Source organism: Trematomus bernacchii, unplaced genomic scaffold (genome assembly GCF_902827165.1).
Source record: "Trematomus bernacchii unplaced genomic scaffold, fTreBer1.1, whole genome shotgun sequence".
Lineage (NCBI taxonomy): Eukaryota > Metazoa > Chordata > Actinopteri > Perciformes > Nototheniidae > Trematomus > Trematomus bernacchii.
The window spans coordinates 6,793,998-6,813,717 of NW_022987582.1; the positions used below are offsets into that span (position 1 = coordinate 6,793,998).

Consider the following 19,720-nt stretch of genomic DNA (forward strand, 5'->3'; position numbering starts at 1 on the left):
GTCACAAATCAACCTTAAATGTCATACTCTGTATTATGTTGTCTGTGTTGTATAATGTTGCATTCTTAAGCTAAATCTGACTCTGCTTTATGCATTAAATATTTCTCTTTGGCGCGTTACCCTAAATTTAGAACAGAGCAGTTTCTAACACAGTACAGTAGAGAGTATAATAGACGAGTACATTAGACTGCATTAGAGCAGATAGCCTACCTCTGTCCTCCAGTGGGTTGTTGGCAAGATTAATGGTGGTGAGTCCTGAGCTGGGGTTGTGGGCCAGGGCAGCTGCTAGCTTCTGGGCAAAATCACTGCAGAGCGGGAAAGAGCATGTCCATTAGGTGTTTATGACCTATTTATTTATAAATGATTATTATTATTATGTTATATATAATTTATTTATCAAACGTTTGACAGCATAAATATCCCTCTCTTGCCATGGAAGATGTGAATATGGAAGTTATTTGAACTTGACACAGGAGGAAAAGCACTTACTGAACTTACTTACTGCTACTTTGCTAAGTTTAACATTTCAAATCTTGTAAATTAGTATTGTATTTTGTCATACTTGAGAGCTCTGCCATTACTTTTCTACATTATGAGTTAACTGACCTTGACATGTTAAGTGTATTATTAGAGGATTTAATAGTTTTTATAATCTCACGTTTTGAGTCCTGCATTGTCCAGAACCAACTCTTCCAGCCGACTGGAACGACTCACTACCCGAAGAATCTGCTCACACACATCTGCAGACTGAAGAGACACACACACAAAAAACGAAATAAATGTTGTGCATATACTTTACTCTAGCTTTTGTGATAATGCTCGATAAAAATGAAAAGTAAGGGTGAAATGAAAGGTAGGACATATAATGTTACATATAATGAGTCTCACACTCTGAGCAATAAAGTATATCTTAGCTCAAGGATCTGTTAATCAGAAGCATACAAAATGAACTAATTAACCGAACCAGCTTCTAGGCTTATGAAGCAGTTTTATCTAGAACAGCAAAGCCTGGATGGAAACTTTCAAGGTGAGAGAAAACACAGAAATGCACTTTTGGGAACCATAATTCCCAAAAGTGTTGTTGTGCTGTGAAACTACTCTGAAAAGCTTTTCATTTATGCTAATTAAAAGAAGCTAATTAAAGAAAAAACAGCATACGAGTGGATCCTGTCTCTTTTGCTTACAGACCGTTTATGCGTGACAAGGAGGACACTGTGGACTTTAGACACTGTAGAGGGAGAACAGTTGTTTCGCAGGACAGAGAGTCGAGGGAGCAAAGGCACTCATATTTAGACGATATGAAAAATTCAACAGTTTGCGCCACACCTAAATGTTCACTGACCCAGTTCACTGTGCGCTGTGTCATACTCAAACTTAAAGACAAATACTGTGTGCCTTTCTGCAGTATTTCTATTTATTGACGCTACTTATCTTCACTGATTACCAACACAAACATTAAAGGTCCCATGACATGGCCATTTCCACTGATCATAATTCGATTGTTGAGGTCTACTAGATAGAATAGATTTACATTGTTCAATGTTCCAAAATCACATTGGTTTCTCATACAGCATCTCTGTATGTGTATTCACTCTCTGTCCTAAACGGCTTGTTGGAGCTCCTGCCCCCCCCCTCCCTGTGAGCCCACTGTGCTCTGATTGGTCAGCTCGCCCACACTGTTCTGATGAGTCCACCACCGTTACAGCGGAACATCAGTGATTATGTGTTACAATGGCGTTAGCAACCAGTAATGACAAACAGATGAGAATGCTGCGTGGGGTCTCGGTGCCGTGTTGGCGGGACGTTGCGGGGCTCGCTGCTCCGCCCTTTGAGGCTCGAGGAGCGGACACTGTGAGCTGGATTACTGGTGTCGTTTCCTGGTTGCTGCGTGGGGTCTGCGAGACAGTGAGACACCGCGGAACTCAGCCTGAGCACACACTCACAGCCAGGCTTGTAATACATAATCACTGATGTTCCGCTGTAACGGTGGTGGACTCATCAGAACAGAGTGGGCGAGCTGACCAATCAGAGCACAGCCAGGCTGTGAGTGTGTGTGTGTGCGGAAATCCGCGGAGCCGCGGCTGAGAAAAGATAAGGCTGAGTGAGTGTGTGTGTGTGCTCAGGCTGAGTTCCGCGGTGTCTCGCTGTCTCACAGACCCCACACATAGTGACGTATAGTATCGTCACTATACTCGTTACGTCACTATACTCAGGAAGAAAAAAATGGAAAAAGAGAAATCTCCAACGAGGCGTTCTGGGGCAGCATGGACAGGTCTTTTCTGTGTTTTACTCGCTATAGGTGTACTTTGAGGGTTTTTGACTCTGCAGACCGTTTACATGCAGAAAAAGCTACATAACACACAAGGGGACGGGTAATAACCAGAAAAGCATGTCATGGGACCTTTAAGCAAGATGGAAATAGAACTGTACTGGACCCTTGTCTGGTTGTGACTCTTTGTAATTGACATTCATGCTATAGGGGCAGCCAGGCGCCTCAGTGTGGCCAAAACACTGGACACATTGTCTTACACATTGTCTTACACTGTTATCTACAGTGAGGGGGAGAGAAAACGAGAGAGGGGATGGAGAGACAAAGAAAGAGAGAGATGGAAGAAAGGGACTGTTGTTCACATGTTTATTCTGTGAAACTGTGAGTATTACAGAAGGGGAATAAGAATAATGGAGGGCAGCGAGAGATGACACATAACACAGAAAAAGGACATATGAGGGTAGTGAGGGATGAAATGAAGAAAAAGAGGGGAGAGAGCTGTCAGTTGAGCAGTAGCAGAGGGAGAAAGAGGGAGATAGGCAGCATACAAAGGAGGCTGTATTTTCACAATAAAACAGTTGTGGATGGCACAGTGACAGCATGTGCACCCAACATGTTCCAGCCATTAAATAACAGCCGTATCATGCAGTGGTTCTGACCCTACGTCCTGCTGAAATAAATCACACGCGTTCACACATGAACATGCTCACACGCTGTGCGATCATGAGGTAATCAGGAGGAGAGTCCTTTCATCATTGCCCTCCTCTCCTCTTCACCTCCTCTCTCATTTTCAGCTCAGCATCTTGATTAGACCACAAGACAAACAGCCTGATTGAACTGAGGATGAGCAGCATAATCCCTCGCTGTGAGAGCCGGCTGTGTGTGTGACAGTGTTTGTGAGGACATGTGTGTGTAGTATTATCCAGTCCACTGCGCTGAGAGATTGTTTATCTACTTGATTTAGATGGTTGGACTGTATTTTACGCTCAAGGCTTCTGCGCTTAATGTTTCATATCTCTTCCTCACTCACTTTCTATTTTATTTTTCATCCTGATTTTGATCCATATACTTTTATTTTAGATACTCCCGAGTGCTCACAGTCAACAATAGACAATAGTTCAGGCTCAGTGTTGCCCTTGAGTTGAACTTTACCATGCCAGTGGATTTGGGAGGAACACCCAGTGATTTACTGCAAGAGGTGAAATACTTTTTTCCAAGCTGGAGATGTGTTGTTCAGTCCATTTCAAGGTCTGGCTTCTCTCTACAACTGATCTCTCTTTCCTGATACTTGCTGACTCACATCCTTATTCACGTTGCACCTCACCCATTCACCCTGTCCACTGACCTGTCCACTGACCTTGATGTATCCGTCTCACTGATCTGTTTGCCGTCATCACTCTCGGTTCCCTTTCTTATTTTTCGTTCTAACTTGTCACTGTTTCCATTGGCACAAGATCAAAGACAACTCACGCTCCAGAGCACATCATTGCATCCCTGGATTAATTGTTATCACTGTATTAACATGCATACATAAAACAAGGGGAACATAGAACAAAGTTTCCAAAGAAACCAAAGAAAAACGTTGTTTTGCATCAAACAGTAACTAAATAAGAAGACAAAAGCTGGCGCTTTGCATGACAAACAAAACATAACCAATGTCCAAAACAGAACAAGTGGTATCTATGGCTGGACACACTACTTTGAATAAACCTGCACTGACACCTTCCAAACACAAAAACCTTAGGGTCCATTATAATACACAGTAATCTGGGATAGAAAGGGCACACGTTGGCGCATGTGCCTGTGTGAGTATTTGAGCCTAAATATGCACATGGCATGGTAGGAGGCAGGATTTTAAATTCAATACAAAAGGAATTGTCTGTGACGGAGAAGTGAGATAATTGTTTGGACTGAGGACGCTGCGTGTGTTAATTGCTGAGACTGATCGAAGCGTCGAGACGGAGAGTTGGTAATGGAGTGCTGCAGGGGGGCAACAGCCTGAGACATCGAATCCCTTTGTCTCGTTAGGATTAGGAGTCTTATCACACAAGGACATTGGACTGATCCTCAGTCAACAGACAGGAGGGGAAGATGGAGGGAACAAAGGGAAAATATTCTGTATAGGCAGATACTCTCAGATACAGAGTCAGGCACAAGGTTGAGTGAGAGACATGAAGTGTAGTAAACAGAGACAGTGTCGATATATCTTAAAAATTATAATGATAAAATACAATATTTGTTCTATATTTATTATATTTATATAGTATAATAATAATGATATAGAAAAAGTAGGGATATGTAATAAACAATAAGCAATATATATAAAGCTTTTCCCAAAACTTGTGACAGGATCCATCATTCAACCAATTCTCTTAAAAACTAGATTTAGAAATGTTGACCTTTAGTTTCATGCCAGTTTATAACTACCATGACACAGTTATAACAATGTTAACTTCTTCTGATCTTTCTTTGAGTATATATATCTCCAATACTTTGGTTTAATAAATACTAGCTAAACTCATTTCCATCCCATCAGCCTCAGCTGTACTATCTTTGTAGTGCTTGTTAACACATGTTATCGTTCTATTAGGCTCAACTATAATGACGAGAATGGTTGGCACTGAGCAATACAGAAAGATAAGCAGTGAAAACATAAGCATGTACAGTAAGCATTGTCATTGTTAGCTGGTTAGCATGTAGCTCAGTTCAGCCTCACAGAGCTGCTAGCATGTCTGAAGAGTCTTGTTTAAACAGGGATTCTCCACATATTGCTCAAATAAGCTGGTGTTAGCCTTCGTTTATCACTTGAGACACTGTATATGATAGATGGACAGATACTGACAAAGCTTTGTCAAAGCCCTCATCCTACTTTTTATTTCATGAGGAAAAATGCAACAGTAGGCAGAAACCCTGCATTAGTGCAGTAGGAGCGTTCAAATAACGATAACCAGAGAGGAGTAGCATGAAGCCCCAATCATGGAGTTTGATGTGTAACACAACAAACATGACAGAGGATCCGCAATTGCCTGGCCTTTAATGGCTAGCTTTCGCAAGACTATAATAACTACGTTTTGGAGTTCTCCAAACGAGCACAGATATGATTAGTGAGCAAACATGAGAAGGATTTTAACAAAAAGGGGTACTAACCAGTTTGTAATCCTTGGTGGAGAGTTTAGTAAACCACTGGTTAAACTCCAGGACTGCTATTATAGCGACCAGATCCCTGGGGAGGAGCACACAGGAACGAAAGAAAAGGTCATACCTTCAACTTAAAATTGTTCTTCATTCGTAGCTGCTGACTTCAGTACATTTATATATTAAAAGTAAATCATGTGACACTTGCAATACCTTTCTTAGCTTTTCGTTGTATGTTTATACCAACAACATTCTTTGTTTCTGTGCCAACACTCACCGGTTCTCCAGATGGCTGAAGTCCTGCAGGTTAAGTTCTCTGGTGTCTTGTGTCAAATAGATGGTGTCCACATCCTGGGAAGCAATCAGTTAACCAGAGTGTTAACAAACATGTCTGCTATCTTAAAAAAAAAAAACATTAAAAATAGATTTCAATATACATTTATACTGTATATGACACAGAGCAGTAGAAACATAACAGAAGACTCGACCAGACTATATTTATTTCATTTTGGACAAGAAGGAGCAAGAGCATGAGAAAGACCTTGGGAAATAAAAAGATATTAAGGAAACTGGTACTTTATTCATATACAGTTGTCCTTCATATTTATATATAGTCTTTCATCTTCATCAAAGAGCTTTATGCAGTTCTTTTCAGCTATGTGCAGCTATTCTCCAGCCTTGAAACACACAGTTGAACCAGGATCTGCTGTGCCACTGCACAAAATAATGCAAATGATACTGACCCACTGTACTTCTTCTTTGTACGGCAGCCCCAACCAGTCACACACACATCTGTACATCTGAGAAAACCCACCTAGAGAAAAGGATACACAACATTTACGACAGAAACATTTGGATGAGAATGTCCATATTGCCAAAGACCTGTTTTCAAGAGCTAATGGTGCAAACTGCATGCAATTTGAAACTACAATTTATTTCAACACAAAGGACAATTGCGTTAATAAACTATGTAAAACTACAACACTGTTGATGTAAACTCATTGTAAACTGACTGTACCATCACAACTCACACGTTACTAAAGCATTGCCATAAGGAAGCACACAGTAATTGAGTCACAGATTCCTACCACAGGGTCCGGGCTCGGCCGGCTTGTTGTTCTCCCACAGAGTCTGCAGAGAGGTCAGCCTGTCCGGAGGCTCCATGGTGAGCTTCTTCATAACTTTACTGAGAAGAGAAGAGAGATTAAACAGAATTTAGCCATCCCATTTCTACATTTCAACAAATATTAATGCTGGTGAAATGTTCAAAAGCTCTTAATCCCTTTAAAAGCAGCTTCAGGCTACTTTCTCACAGTCTTACTCGTAACAGGAATTTTGAAAGCAAACTTGCTGAATACTCCAATACTAATTTGATTTAACTAGACCACACAATTAATGTAAAAATAAAATCGTATCAAATATGATGCTCCAAAATACAAACATCAGCCTCATGCTAAAGTCAAACACCTTCTTCTGTTCGCAAGACCAGGTTATACAAGTTTATGGTTTTACATCTGTGACCATTTCTGCATTTATATTCATGCTTCCTGTTCACAAGATAACTTATTAAATAAAGTTCACATCCACATAACACTAGATGCATGTCTTTTTGGACATACATGCGCTGAGACTGAACCACAGCAACATTTAGAGTGAAATGTTTCCGTCTGTTGCACCAGGTTTAACTCCAGGAGCATTTTTAGTTTTTAGGAAAGATTTAGAAAAGCCACAAAGTATAACATGCAAAACCTCAAAGTACGAGTGCACAAACTCACACGAATCTCTAAACAGGACTGGTGCATTGAAATACATTCAGAATAAAAACACAAACTGTTATGCATTACATGTTAACTCACCAAGGTGGAAGGCCGGGACATATTCTGAGCAGACAGTTTCCTATGTGAGCGACCACCTCATTGACCTCCTCTGTAGACAGCAGCTTCAGAGAGAAGGAGCCACGCTCGTACTCTATGAAAAGCTAAAAGGAGACATCATTAATTAGTGATGCACAGAGGCATGCATGGTTTCACCCGAACCTGCTTCAACCACAGTTATACTTATTTAGATCAAAAAAGAGTTAGTCATCCTTCTTTCTTTACTATGTTCCATCCACTGAGCCATTCTGGCTTTGAAAAATAAATCTACCATTTCTTTGTCCATCTACTCCACTGATCCTACCCACTAATAATATAATTCATAAGAAATAAACCATCTCCATCTATCCACTCAACCTACATTTACATCCCACATCTTTGTCCTAAGTTAACGTAAAGATTTAAGGACATTTACCAAGACTGCATAACCACATCAGCGCTCTCTCAATTATGCAAATGCTGATGTAAGGCGATACATGCCTCCTCTATAGGCCAAAATTAACATAATCCTTGCTGATGCTTATTCAACAAGGGAGACCATCAGTCAAGATATAAAAGGACTGACATCTCTCCAGAAGAGCGGGAGAGAGGTTCAGCTGCAGGAGCGCTGCGGTAAGTGACGGATTATCATATTTTGTAGGTAGATCCTGCTGACTGACAGCTGGCCAGCACTGGTTAAAAAGTCAAATGCAAGATCTTCCCAGATGGGAAACATCTTTTGTGGATACAGTCTGTCTCATACATTAATCAGTTTTATTGATTATTCTAGCATATTTTGCTTTCCATTCTTTTAGTGTAGTTCACTGTCTGTCCACTACAGTTATTTGTACCAGCTTTGCTCTTAAAATGTAGAAGTTTGGTACCTAAATCCACTAACATCCCTCCCGCTCAGGTTTCACTTAGCAAGACACTAAAGTATCTCACATTGGATATTATATTGTTATTTGGTGCACTCAGTATTATGGACAATGTTTTGGTGGTCATATTGTGTACCTGTGTAGGCTTGTTACAAGCAATCCCCTGGATCTCCAGGTAATTAAAGCAGTGTTCCACCTAAGAAAAAGCACAGAAATCACCATTAGAAAGCTTGCACACTGTCAGATATACAGTAGGCATGACCTGGTAACATCCTAAGCTAAAGGAATAATGCAATATTCAATGATTATCTGAGTTACTGTTTATTACAGAACATAAAGTATGTTACCACATTGTCTTCGACCTACTTTGAACAAAAGGCAGCTTTTAACAACATTCAGGATAAAACATTTATTTAAAACTGCAAATGTATGTTTACATTCAGAAAATGTAAAACAGTAGTTGAATTGGCAGAAATTGAATTAATGTGCAAGTGTGGCATCCATGTGAATGTGTGAGACCATTCAGCATGTATACTTTATCTTTGAGAGAAATCGTGCCTAATAATAACATCAGCCAAGTGAAGTGACTGTCTGCCTGGGGAATGCTGTCTGTAAATATGTCTGTTCTATAATGAAACGATATGGATGCAGTTGTTTCTTCTTGCTCCTGTGCAGACTACTTCATCACTGACTCATACATTTACATTTTATTTCAGGGCAGCAATAGAAACATTTTTAGATAGAAATTCAAACTAAGGTTCGGTAATAAGATACAGTCACCTAATTGTTGAAATAAATCAGTTTCCCCGTTATTTTCTCTCAGCAAGCTGAATTAATAAAAAATGCAGCCACTCTGGGATACACTGTTCATTTGCTAAGCATTTGTTCTTAATTGATGGCAGATAAATACGGATAGGACACACCTTGAGCATTCTCTTTTCTCTTCAGCTTGCCTTCTGAATTGTTTGAATCTACAAGCAGTTGATTTCAGCTTTGATACGAAATGGAAGTTATTGAAAAAAGCCTCCTCTCCATTTCTTAATTCACATCCAAAAACCCCTTTCAAAACAAGTCAAGCTAAAAACAACAATAACAGTTTAACAGCTACACATTTTTTATTTCTGTTTAAAGAGAGAGCAGCTGCCTGTCTTTCCATCCCTAAAAAGGAAAGGGACAGATCTCCTTTAATGAGAGTGGGTGAATTTGTGAATACAAATGCCTCCCACTGTATACGGAGCAGACAGTTCCCTGCACTCCCTCTCCATCTCTCTCTCCTATTCTCAAACACAGACGTGGTGCCGTGCCTGAGGGCAGGCCAGCGAGCGAGGCCAGACTATTCCAGGTGGGCTCAGTGTTCCTGAGGCTTGGCTGGGAGATGAGAGGAGGGAGAGGATACAGACTGTCTGTCTACTGTCTGAATACAGTATGCAGTGTGTGTTTATTTTACAGCACTGCTTGTGGTTCCTATCTCATGTTCAGTCTACGAGCTAGAAAATACTCCACATGCGAACATGCACACACATAAGCATTCATTTTTATTTAGTTACTTACTCGTGTGGAAATGAGTCTATTAGACTGAAACAGTTAAAAAGAAATCCAAGCTCATTCAGATACAATTTAGCAAGGCAAAGGGCCAAAAGAAAACGATGGATTGATTCAAAAATGTTTTAGGGATGTTTAAAGCAAGACTATGTAACTGCAAATAATTTCAGTAAAGAAAAGTTGAATTTATAAAAATGAAATCACACTCATTGAGCACACAGGGGTTTAGATGTTACAGCCTTTCTTTATCTGAGAGACCATAGCTTACAGTATGGTGGCTAATGTTAGCAAGCTAAGAGAAGGTAAAATGCTTGGAGCTCTTTCAAGAATATCTATGTGCCACACTATTTGGGCAAATTGTTCACACATTGTGTAATATGCTAGTAAATGATGCTGTAAATGTGTTCTATGTCACATTGGGATGTTTTTTGTGTTACATCATGTTAAAAAATGGCATTGCAGAACTTTTTTATTTATTTCTGACATGCAGGATAGTACTTATTATAATAGTTAATAATCTATCAAAAGTGTATTACCTATGTTTCATAACCTACTAACCCAGGTATGATGGGAAAGTCAAGTTAACAGACCTTGCATGTCTATTCAATGTGCAGACACTAGGTACAGTATACAAGCTGGCACAGCAGTACATTCACAAGTTCAGGACTCTACTATTATATACTGTATAATATAACTCTTTTGCTCTGTTTTAGAAAACACGGTAAACAGAGTCTAAGCCTAACTAAAACAGGGTCAATCAGTTCACTTTACAGAGCAAGGACTGGTATGATATTCCACTGAATTGAGCGCCAGATAATTATAAGTGAGCACTGATAAATATGAAATCCAGCCAATGGCTAGACTTCACGCTGGGAGGTGTAGGGAGGAACCAAATGTTAGTGATTGCATTGTTCACTCAGTCGTTTACAGTCCGTCTGTAATTTGATCACAACCTCTTCACTTTAGTTTTTTTTCTGTATTTTCATGGAAAACACAAGTTAAGTATGTTCATGCATAATTTTTTATGTACAGGAATTTAACTGTAGATGTTGGGATTTATAAACATTAACCAGGATGTGAGATTTGTCAGGTTTTATGGGATGGTCTGCATTATGTTATCAATTGCTATGTAATGTTGTCTGCTTACTATATCTAAGTTATGAAAAATGTATGCCCCAGCCTGATCTTTTGTTTTAAAAACTCACAAATGTCTGACATAAAGCAGAGAGAGATAAAGACGGGGTATACAGGTATGTGGAAAATACAGCAACAAGAGGCTACAGAAAAAAAGAGTCAGGGGAGGGAGAGATGAATGAAAGTGTGTGTGAGTGTGAGTGTGAGTGTGAGTGTGAGTGTGAGTGTGAGTGTGTGAGTGTGTGTGTGAGAGAGCATGTGGGCATGTCTGGGAGGAGGCACTGACAGACTGTAAGGCCCTGCAGCCTCTCAAGAGGAGCCAACCATCAATTGGAGGTGCACAAAGGAAACCTTGGTGAGAAGTGAATGAGAGGGCAAAAGGGGGAATTTCTACTACTAAGACAGATACACAGAAAAGTGTTAAACTAAGGGTTTACTGCCACTGCAATGTATTTACTTTAATATTAAGGCCTTGAGCTTAGAAGAGCAGTACTGACGAAAGCCACTCCAACTGATTGTTCTCGTGTGTGTTTAGACGCAACTCTGGGATTCCAGACAGAGCATAAACTCAAATGGTTAAAAGCATCAACAGCCATTATCATCATCTAAGCTTAGATTCAACATAACTGATTTAGCAGTAAACTAGTAAACTGAATATACAGAGGATGTATACAGTCAATAGCTCGTGTGTTGGAACAATGAGCAGAGGCTAATCTTCATTTACAGTTGACTTATCTCCACTGTAATATAGATTTCACATTACAAAAATCAATACCAAGGAGAAATACTATACCAGTCAGCTTTTGTTATGGATGTTGTTGTGTGCTGCAAGACACTCACACAACATTTGCATTACTGGTAATGGGAACATCTGAAAAATAACATGTTTTTTTTTTATTAAAACCTTTACATTTTGGAATTTTGTTGCAGAAAACAAGCCATTTTAAACATTATATTTGTAATGGTCTTTTAAACACAGATAAAGATGAATTAATAATGTAAATAATCTATTAAAGTGGATTTAAGACAGTGTAGGTTATCCCTACTGACCTTTGGCACAGTGATGAGAGGGGGAAGAAAACCAGATAGATAAAAGGGGAAAAACACAGAGCGAGAGACAGGGATGAAGAGAAGAGGAAGTAATCTGGTTTGTTGGAAAAGCAGGAGAAAATGAGAGGGAGAAAGCTTGACGAATGGCTTAAAGAAAGAAGGAGAGCAGAGGTGATCTGATGTTGTAATCTCATCTGGCTAAGCAGAGCCAGGGAAGAAAGGGGTAGAGCTTTTTTGTTTTTTTTCTGAACAGAGGAATTCTGCTTTTATTGTGGAAAAACAACTCAGAGACATACATACTGTAGCTACGTCATGCCTCATCACCTTAAGTCTAATATATTCAACCTTAAAAGGGCCTCTTGCTTCTACCAAATTAAATTCACAAGATGCACCTTCAAACTGTTCCATAACAAAATGCTGCAGCAAGATCAAAGTACAACAAAGAAGTAAATAAAATTAGAGACAGTCTTCTCGAACAGTACTGAAGAAGCGAGGAGCATTGTTGAGCAGGTGTGTAATCCCTTCAACGCACAAATAGAAAACAGATGCAGAGGCAGCTAAATCAACAGATCCTGAACCTGCAGCTCATAACACTGGAAACATCTGATGTCAAGTGAAATGGGGTCAGCTTGAATATTCTTTATGGCCTCTTCTACCCCGAGTAATACCATCAATCAGTTTTCAAGCTACTAATCAATCACCTAAACTGTCCCTGAAGGCATCGTATTGACTGGAAGACATACAGCTTTTTGAAGGGAAGTTGTTAAGTATTTCCTGGACCTGTTACAAGAGATGATGTGATGTTATCATGTGGCTTTGGGAAAATACTGTGAAATACTACTCTTTCCTACCAGGAGGACTGGTTTGCATTCTGTGTTCATATACAGTCCCAGCGCAGTTTCCTTTTGTGAATGTGTGCTTTTGGTTTTTGTGTAAAATGATGTCGACATGATGTATGTGACATTCTATAGCTGCACTGCTGTAACTGAAGACACCATTAGAACAGTGCACAAATGAATGAGACATTGTTACATAATGAAGATATATATATAATATACTTATTTATATAAATAGTTATCAACGCAATAAACCGTATTTAATTGTGTCTTAATTTACATTATTTGATTTCATATTCTGATCTTGTACATATCATATTCTATTTACATGTATATAGACTTTTTGCATTCTTTATTTTGTATTTTATTATATACGTTGGTTGGATTGATGGAGGAGCTCAGGTCATAAGATTTCCATTGCCATTTCTAGACTGTAGCCTTGTGCATATGACAATAAAACCTTTGAATCTTGAATATTGAAAGATATATAGTGATATGTTGGAAATCTTTCAAATAACTACTAAGCACATTTTGAGGGCAAATTGTTTTGTGTATAATAAACTTTTAAAACTCAAATTTCAAGTTCCTTTTTATATCCACTTATCTAGTTTGAGAAGACGTTGAAAAAGAGTTTGATAAACTATTCAAATTATGTAGTTGACCTAAAAGTGAAGACATATTTTAAAATATTTACTTATCTGATATCATGCAGTATTTTTGATTTGGAATGAATTTATAGTTGCTGCTCTTACCTTTGCTGGAATGCGTGCTGTCAAGAGGTAGGCTCGGTGGGATGCAAGGGCCTGACAAGAGAGGGAGAACAGAGAGAATAATGAGTATGTAGCTGTAAACACTCTGACCAACACGCATAGGGAAATGACAAAGAGCGCAGAGTTAGCCTGTTGACTCATCCAGAAAAAAGGCTTGTGACTCAAACACATTTCAGTCAGTATGGAAAGACACAAAATACATGACAATGAAAATAAATTATCTTAACAAAAAAAACGTATAAACAGACAGTGACATGTACAGAAGTGCCTGCTCTAAAGGAAGCCATGTTGCCATTGTTTTCATTGAACCACCCCTAATGAGTTGGCAATTTCAGGTCAGTATGTGTGATCTTATTTGTGTCTTTCTGTCTGCTGAGCAACCTGGGAACCGGCTGCCACTGTTACATTAATTAGAGCACATGGTGAGGACTTAGCTGAAGACGCATTACTGGAATGCATAACCTTGACCTTCCTATCCAGACGAGCAGCCTTAAAGGGCCTTACATCTGGTTCACTGAGAATGCCATTAAATGTGATACTGTTAGAGATGATAGATGTGGTAACACTAGTCTCTGGTAGTCAGTATATTAGAAAACATTGTTGCAAATCTGCATACAAATCTATCTAATTGTTACGCATACAGTCTACGATAAGAATATGTGGTAAAGATTTTGGCCCTACACAATGTGCCATTACACTGGATTTCCTCCTTTCAAAAATGTGGCAACCCAACCAAAGCTGAACTTCAAAAGATTAAAGAGACACTGTCATCTACCCTCTTGACAAAAAACATCCCGGTTGTTAAAAAAGGCATGGGGCACTATCATCACAGCTACAACCTCAATACTCTCGAAGCAAGTCATGTCTTTTATCATTTCTTTCACTCTGCATTGACAGCATACTGGAATTAAACTGTAATGTCATATGCTGTCTAAATGTCACCACTGTACGGCCCTCATGATAATCTACTTACACCTGTTGGTTTTGTGTACAAGTCTCAAAGGAAGTGAAAATGTCAGGGGATGAAAGAGGGAACATAAGGATGAAAGGAAGAAAGAAGAAAAGCTAGTTTAGAGTGGATAAAACATACAAAAATAAGTGTGTAAGGGCAAGGAGGGGTATGAGAAGCTGAAAGCAGAAAGACATAAGAGGTGAGAGAAAGATTAAGAGAAAGTTTGAAAGCAAATACAAAATAAAATAGTCTGGGAGCACACCATAAGAAACAAGTTCAAGTAAAACAAAGTCCAGCATGAAGGGCAACAAGGAAAGGGAAAATAACTGAAGAGAGAACACAGGATTAAGGAAAGTCTTGAAACTGTCACAATCTTTTTGAAGATGCAAAAACAAATAGAAAGGATGACAGTGTGTCCCAGCCCTCTGCGGCTCAGCTCCACAGGCAGGGTTGTGAGGTTTGATGTGATGGAGACAGGCAGGCCTGTGTGCCCAAAGATAACCTCTCCTGAAGAGCACCAGTCTCCACTGCTACCATCAACTCTCACCACGTCTCATTTCTGTGCAGCAGCTCTTGTTAAAATACTCTGCATGCAGATATACTGGTTATGGAATTGTTTAGTTTCAATTAAAAAAAGATAGATTACTATTAGATAATCTTAAATGAAGGTCTTATTTTGTTATAGGTTTGGCCATCAGTGGAACAACATTGGATTCCCTGATCATTTAGAAAAGGGTTATTTTAGAAAATGTCAGAATGTCACAATCTTTGGTGCAAAGATAAAAAATAAAAAATAAAAGTTGGAATGGCCCTAAACTGTATCATCATCTGACTCCCTATTACTTGCCCTGTTGGACCTCATTATCAATGTCACTTCAGCAATCACTTTGGTGCAATCAATGTTATCGTACTCAAAAAAGGTTCCAAAATGTAATTATATTATACTGTAGTATTGTCAACAAAGCAACAGCACAATCATATCTTTGTAAAAGATATGGACTTCTGCAGTCTCTCAGAAGTTGTGGGAATAAAGAGTTTGGCTGCCTAGACATCAAAGATAGGGAACAGACATCCGTGACACAAAAAAACCCTTCTATCTTCCGTAGACAGGAGGCCTGGTTGTGTGTGTCAGACAGCAGAAAGTCATAGTTTTATTTATTAATAATACATAAAAAAAACACCAGGTTTTATCAAAGGACTTCTGAACATCAGAGTGCTTTCCCGGAGTGAAATAGCTACAGCTGCAGTCACAACAATGACCAAGAACCGCTGACAGTACCAACTGACCGCTGAGGCTTCATCTTTACTGTCCAGTCCAGAGAGGGTGGTAAATAATGTCATACTTAGTCAACTATTGCATTAAAGGACATGTTTATGACTTCCTTACAAATTGAATTCAGTGCACTTAATGGCTTGTCCAACCTGTATTAATACTGATTCATGTTGGTTTTCCTTCAGTTTTTCCCCCTCCCCCTGTATATGCATGACTGCCCCTCTGCACTTTGCCAGGACTCTCTCCATCTGCTCTTTTAAATGGACACAGCCATATCACCCTCCTGTTTCATGTCAGAGTGGAGTTCACATTTCACAAACTTGTGAAATATAATGTTGAGTTTCTTAATTGAGCTTTACTAAAGCTGTCTGTTATGTTGTTAACTGGAGCTGTGCATGAACCTTGTGTTGTATAAGACTTTTGAAATATTTTTCTTAATGTTGATATCGTCCCATAAGAGAAGGGTGTTTTTCTCTCTCTCTGCTGTGACTTAAAGCCTTGAGCCATCCCATCAGCAACTGATTTCTCAGCGACCATCATCCCGCCTTCAGTTCCACTCAGCCAACCAGATGGCAGCAGCATTGGAGCATGTCCACAAGACCAGAGAGCATCTGCTGTCACGCTCTCTCTGACACACACACACACACACACACACACACACACACACACACACACACACACACACACACACACACACACACACACACACCACACACACACACACACCACACACACACACACACACACACACACACACACACACACACACACTACACACACACACACACACACACACACACACACACACACACACCACACACACACACAACACACACACACACACACACACACACATCACACACACACCACACACACACCACACACACACACACACACACACACACACACACACACACACACACACACACACACACACACACACACACACACCATTTGTCTCCTTGGCCTGCCACACACACAAATCTCTAATAGAGAATTTCTGATAATAAATAAGAATAATATACAGATTTGACACACACTTCTCTTATACAGGCACAGTAAACACACACAGCAGTAGTCCTTTCATGGTATTACCATTCCCAGATTATCTTTTTTCCTGTCAAATTGTCAACCCCACATACCCCCCCTCCAACACACATGTGCACACTCACACACTTTGAGTTACTATGGTAACAGCTAGCCCATACTTCCCACACACACACATACATTTGTGAATACATATTCACACATACACACACACAGTGCCAGACCCTCACACATGAAAGAAGCTCGCTGCAGAGCCAAGTCTTGCTTGAGAATGTCAATGAGTTGTTACCCCGTAAACCAGATTCACGCTGGCCTACAGTTAAGCTTCCTCTCTGTAGGAAGCAAAACAGAGCAGTGTTTCATCTCATTCAGCTGTGGCAGCACTGCAGGAAATCTACCGCCAGCAGAAAAATGCTTTTATTTATCCATCATGTCTTGGGGTGTATTCACGCCTTATTATTTCCATCTATCACACTATTACACCACAATTTGTTTCGGTGAGAGCAATATCATTCAAAACCCTGATGGTACCAAAAAACATTATACAAATTCTACCTAAATGGTTAAGCGGTTTAGTGATCCATCACTTGACATAAAATAATAAACACTCATACTGGTTTAATTCAAGTTTTCACATTTACTGGTTCTAGTTTCATAAATGGAATTATTTGCTGATCTTGGACTGTGGACTTAACAAAACAAACAATTGTTGGCAAAATGATCTTGGGCTCTGGGAAACTGTGAGGGTCATTTCCAATCATATCTTGACATTTAAAAAAAAGAAATAGAAATAATGCAATGAAAAAAAAACCCAGACACAATTACATTCCCCCCCACACCGCTGCTGACACAGGCTCTTTATTGCTAATGCCAGTAGATCCTGCATGCGCATTTGTGTCTGTGCGTAACATTAATGAGTCATGATGTACTGGCTGCAAACCGAAACTGTCTACACAGCAGAGCAGGATGAGAGTATTTTTAGGAACATGCAAAAAAAAGAGAGAAATAGAATGAGAGAGGGAGAGAGGGAGATCGGGCATTGAGGACAGCAGAGTGGACACCAGGGAGACGGAGCGTGAGAGAGTGAGAGAAGCAGAGGCGGATGAAGGGCAAAGAGTGAAATTACTTAATAGATTCTAAGTGCTGTTATGCTGATAAGGAGCCAAGATTTAAATCCAATCAGAGAAGCAGATATTTAATGAAGGGAAGTGTTTAAAAGCCGTTTCATCTCGGTTTAAACCAATGCTGCTAGGATGACCCCATCTTAGCATTTAAAACACTGAAATCAATCAGCTCACCATGCATTCATTCCTCTTCTCCTGCACTTCTTTCCTCTTCCCTCCCATTATCTCTTAATGTCCTCAGCCTTCTTTAGCCACAACCTTTCTTGCGGGATTATAAACAATCACCTTAAAACATACTTACACTATATTATAACAGAAGGTTATAAAATGGTAAAAAGGGCCATGATGTGCCTTCGTTGTTGTCTACAATGTGAGACTTTATGCTGTGGAATGTTTGACTATTGGATAATCAAACCATCTCTGCACAGTAAAATCCATTCTGTGAAAGAAATAAAAGCGTCAGCGACTGCAGCATGAAGAAGTGAATACTGTAAAAGAGACTCACACAACATTACAGATTGTAAAGGTAACATGAAATGGTTTTCTCTCTTTTATTTCTCTTTCCATTCTATATTTGTGTTACTCTTCCCTTGTTTACACAATACATATGAATATGCATAGGCTTGAGTGGTGCGTGGGTGAATGAATTCAATAGAGGAGGCTTGTGTGTATCTTGAGACATGGAGCAGAAAAAAACAAACACACCATCCCGCTTTTATCTATGATAATCAGGGATGGTGTAACTCAGTGTAAGAGAGGAGCAAGACTCTCCAGGCTGTTTTGCAACAGGCTAACATACTGTACAGCAGCAAGTATACAAGGCAGACATACAGTCGAGTATCATTAGCAAGGTAGACGTCTTTACAAGTCCATGCATTTGAGGTGAGATTTATGCTCATCAGGCTTTCTTTCAAACTGTATTTATTTATTTATTGGTGTTGCAAGAGTAACAACTTCAAGATTGAGGAAAACTGTTTGGTTTTGCAAATGCACATCTTGTAAACCACCATAACACCATTAAAGAGCAGCATAAAGGGTGCTTCAAAGAGTTTTCTTTTGTTTTCCATTCATTCTTTTTTGTTATGTTGTTTTTCGACAATGGCTTCTTGAAATTCAACATTGGGCTGCTGCAGGTGATGTTGTTCTCTCTCTATAAGGTTTTGTTTTGGTCTCTATTTTTGTAGTAATTTATGCTTGTCTGGTTTCTTGTCAGTTTCAGGATCCATTTCCAATTTGGTCCAACATTTTGGATGCGTAAAGACCTCTAATGTAGAGACAGTTCTTGAAAAGCCATGTATTTACAGTATATATTAAAAGGTATTGTATAAAATAGTACCATATATAAGTTAGTATTTTTTCTATAAAGTCTAACATCAATAACATGTTGCATTCAGTTTTAAATAACATCTAGCAGTCTCCCAACTGTACCCTACAAATAAGGACCCTGAGCACAATTCAAAACTTTAATCCTCTTAGCCGCAGAGGAAGCATTCTCTTCTGTTTTCCTGCAATACGCCTGCAGTGGGAATTAGCTCCAAAGCCAAAGAGATAATCTTAGATGATAGAGAGGGACAACTGAGAATGACCCACAATCATGCGACACAGGAGAGATCCTGGTGGGATTTCCTCTGAGGCCAATTCAATCAGGTTCAAGAAATAAAAAACACCAAACCTCCCTTAACTCGGGCAGAGAAATAATTTGTTTTACAATACATTGATTCCCCGCTGCCAAGACTATCTGCTGACAGTGCAGCTGAGGTCTGGTCCTGTAATGTCTGCAGACTCTCACTGCGCCAAAACCACAGTATAATGCGAGTAAGTAATACTCTTTTTTTACTACAGCATGGTTCAGAGATG

The 19,720-nt window shown here is 39.5% G+C and overlaps 1 protein-coding gene across 2 annotated transcripts in view; it reads right to left on the minus strand.

The window, feature by feature from the left end:
• The window catches only part of LOC117480726 (F-actin-uncapping protein LRRC16A-like), a 64,014-nt gene that overhangs the window by 26,100 nt on the left and 18,194 nt on the right, over window positions 1-19,720 (minus strand). For both annotated transcript variants that reach the window (XM_034128162.1, XM_034128161.1), the window contains exons 3-11: window positions 13,450-13,500; window positions 8,272-8,331; window positions 7,261-7,382; window positions 6,493-6,590; window positions 6,148-6,218; window positions 5,682-5,755; window positions 5,417-5,492; window positions 659-747; window positions 211-305 (exon numbers count right to left, since the gene is read on the minus strand). In XM_034128162.1, coding sequence (XP_033984053.1) covers window positions 211-305; window positions 659-747; window positions 5,417-5,492; window positions 5,682-5,755; window positions 6,148-6,218; window positions 6,493-6,590; window positions 7,261-7,382; window positions 8,272-8,331; window positions 13,450-13,500 — 736 coding nt within the window. The remainder of the gene's footprint in view (window positions 1-210; window positions 306-658; window positions 748-5,416; window positions 5,493-5,681; window positions 5,756-6,147; window positions 6,219-6,492; window positions 6,591-7,260; window positions 7,383-8,271; window positions 8,332-13,449; window positions 13,501-19,720) is intronic.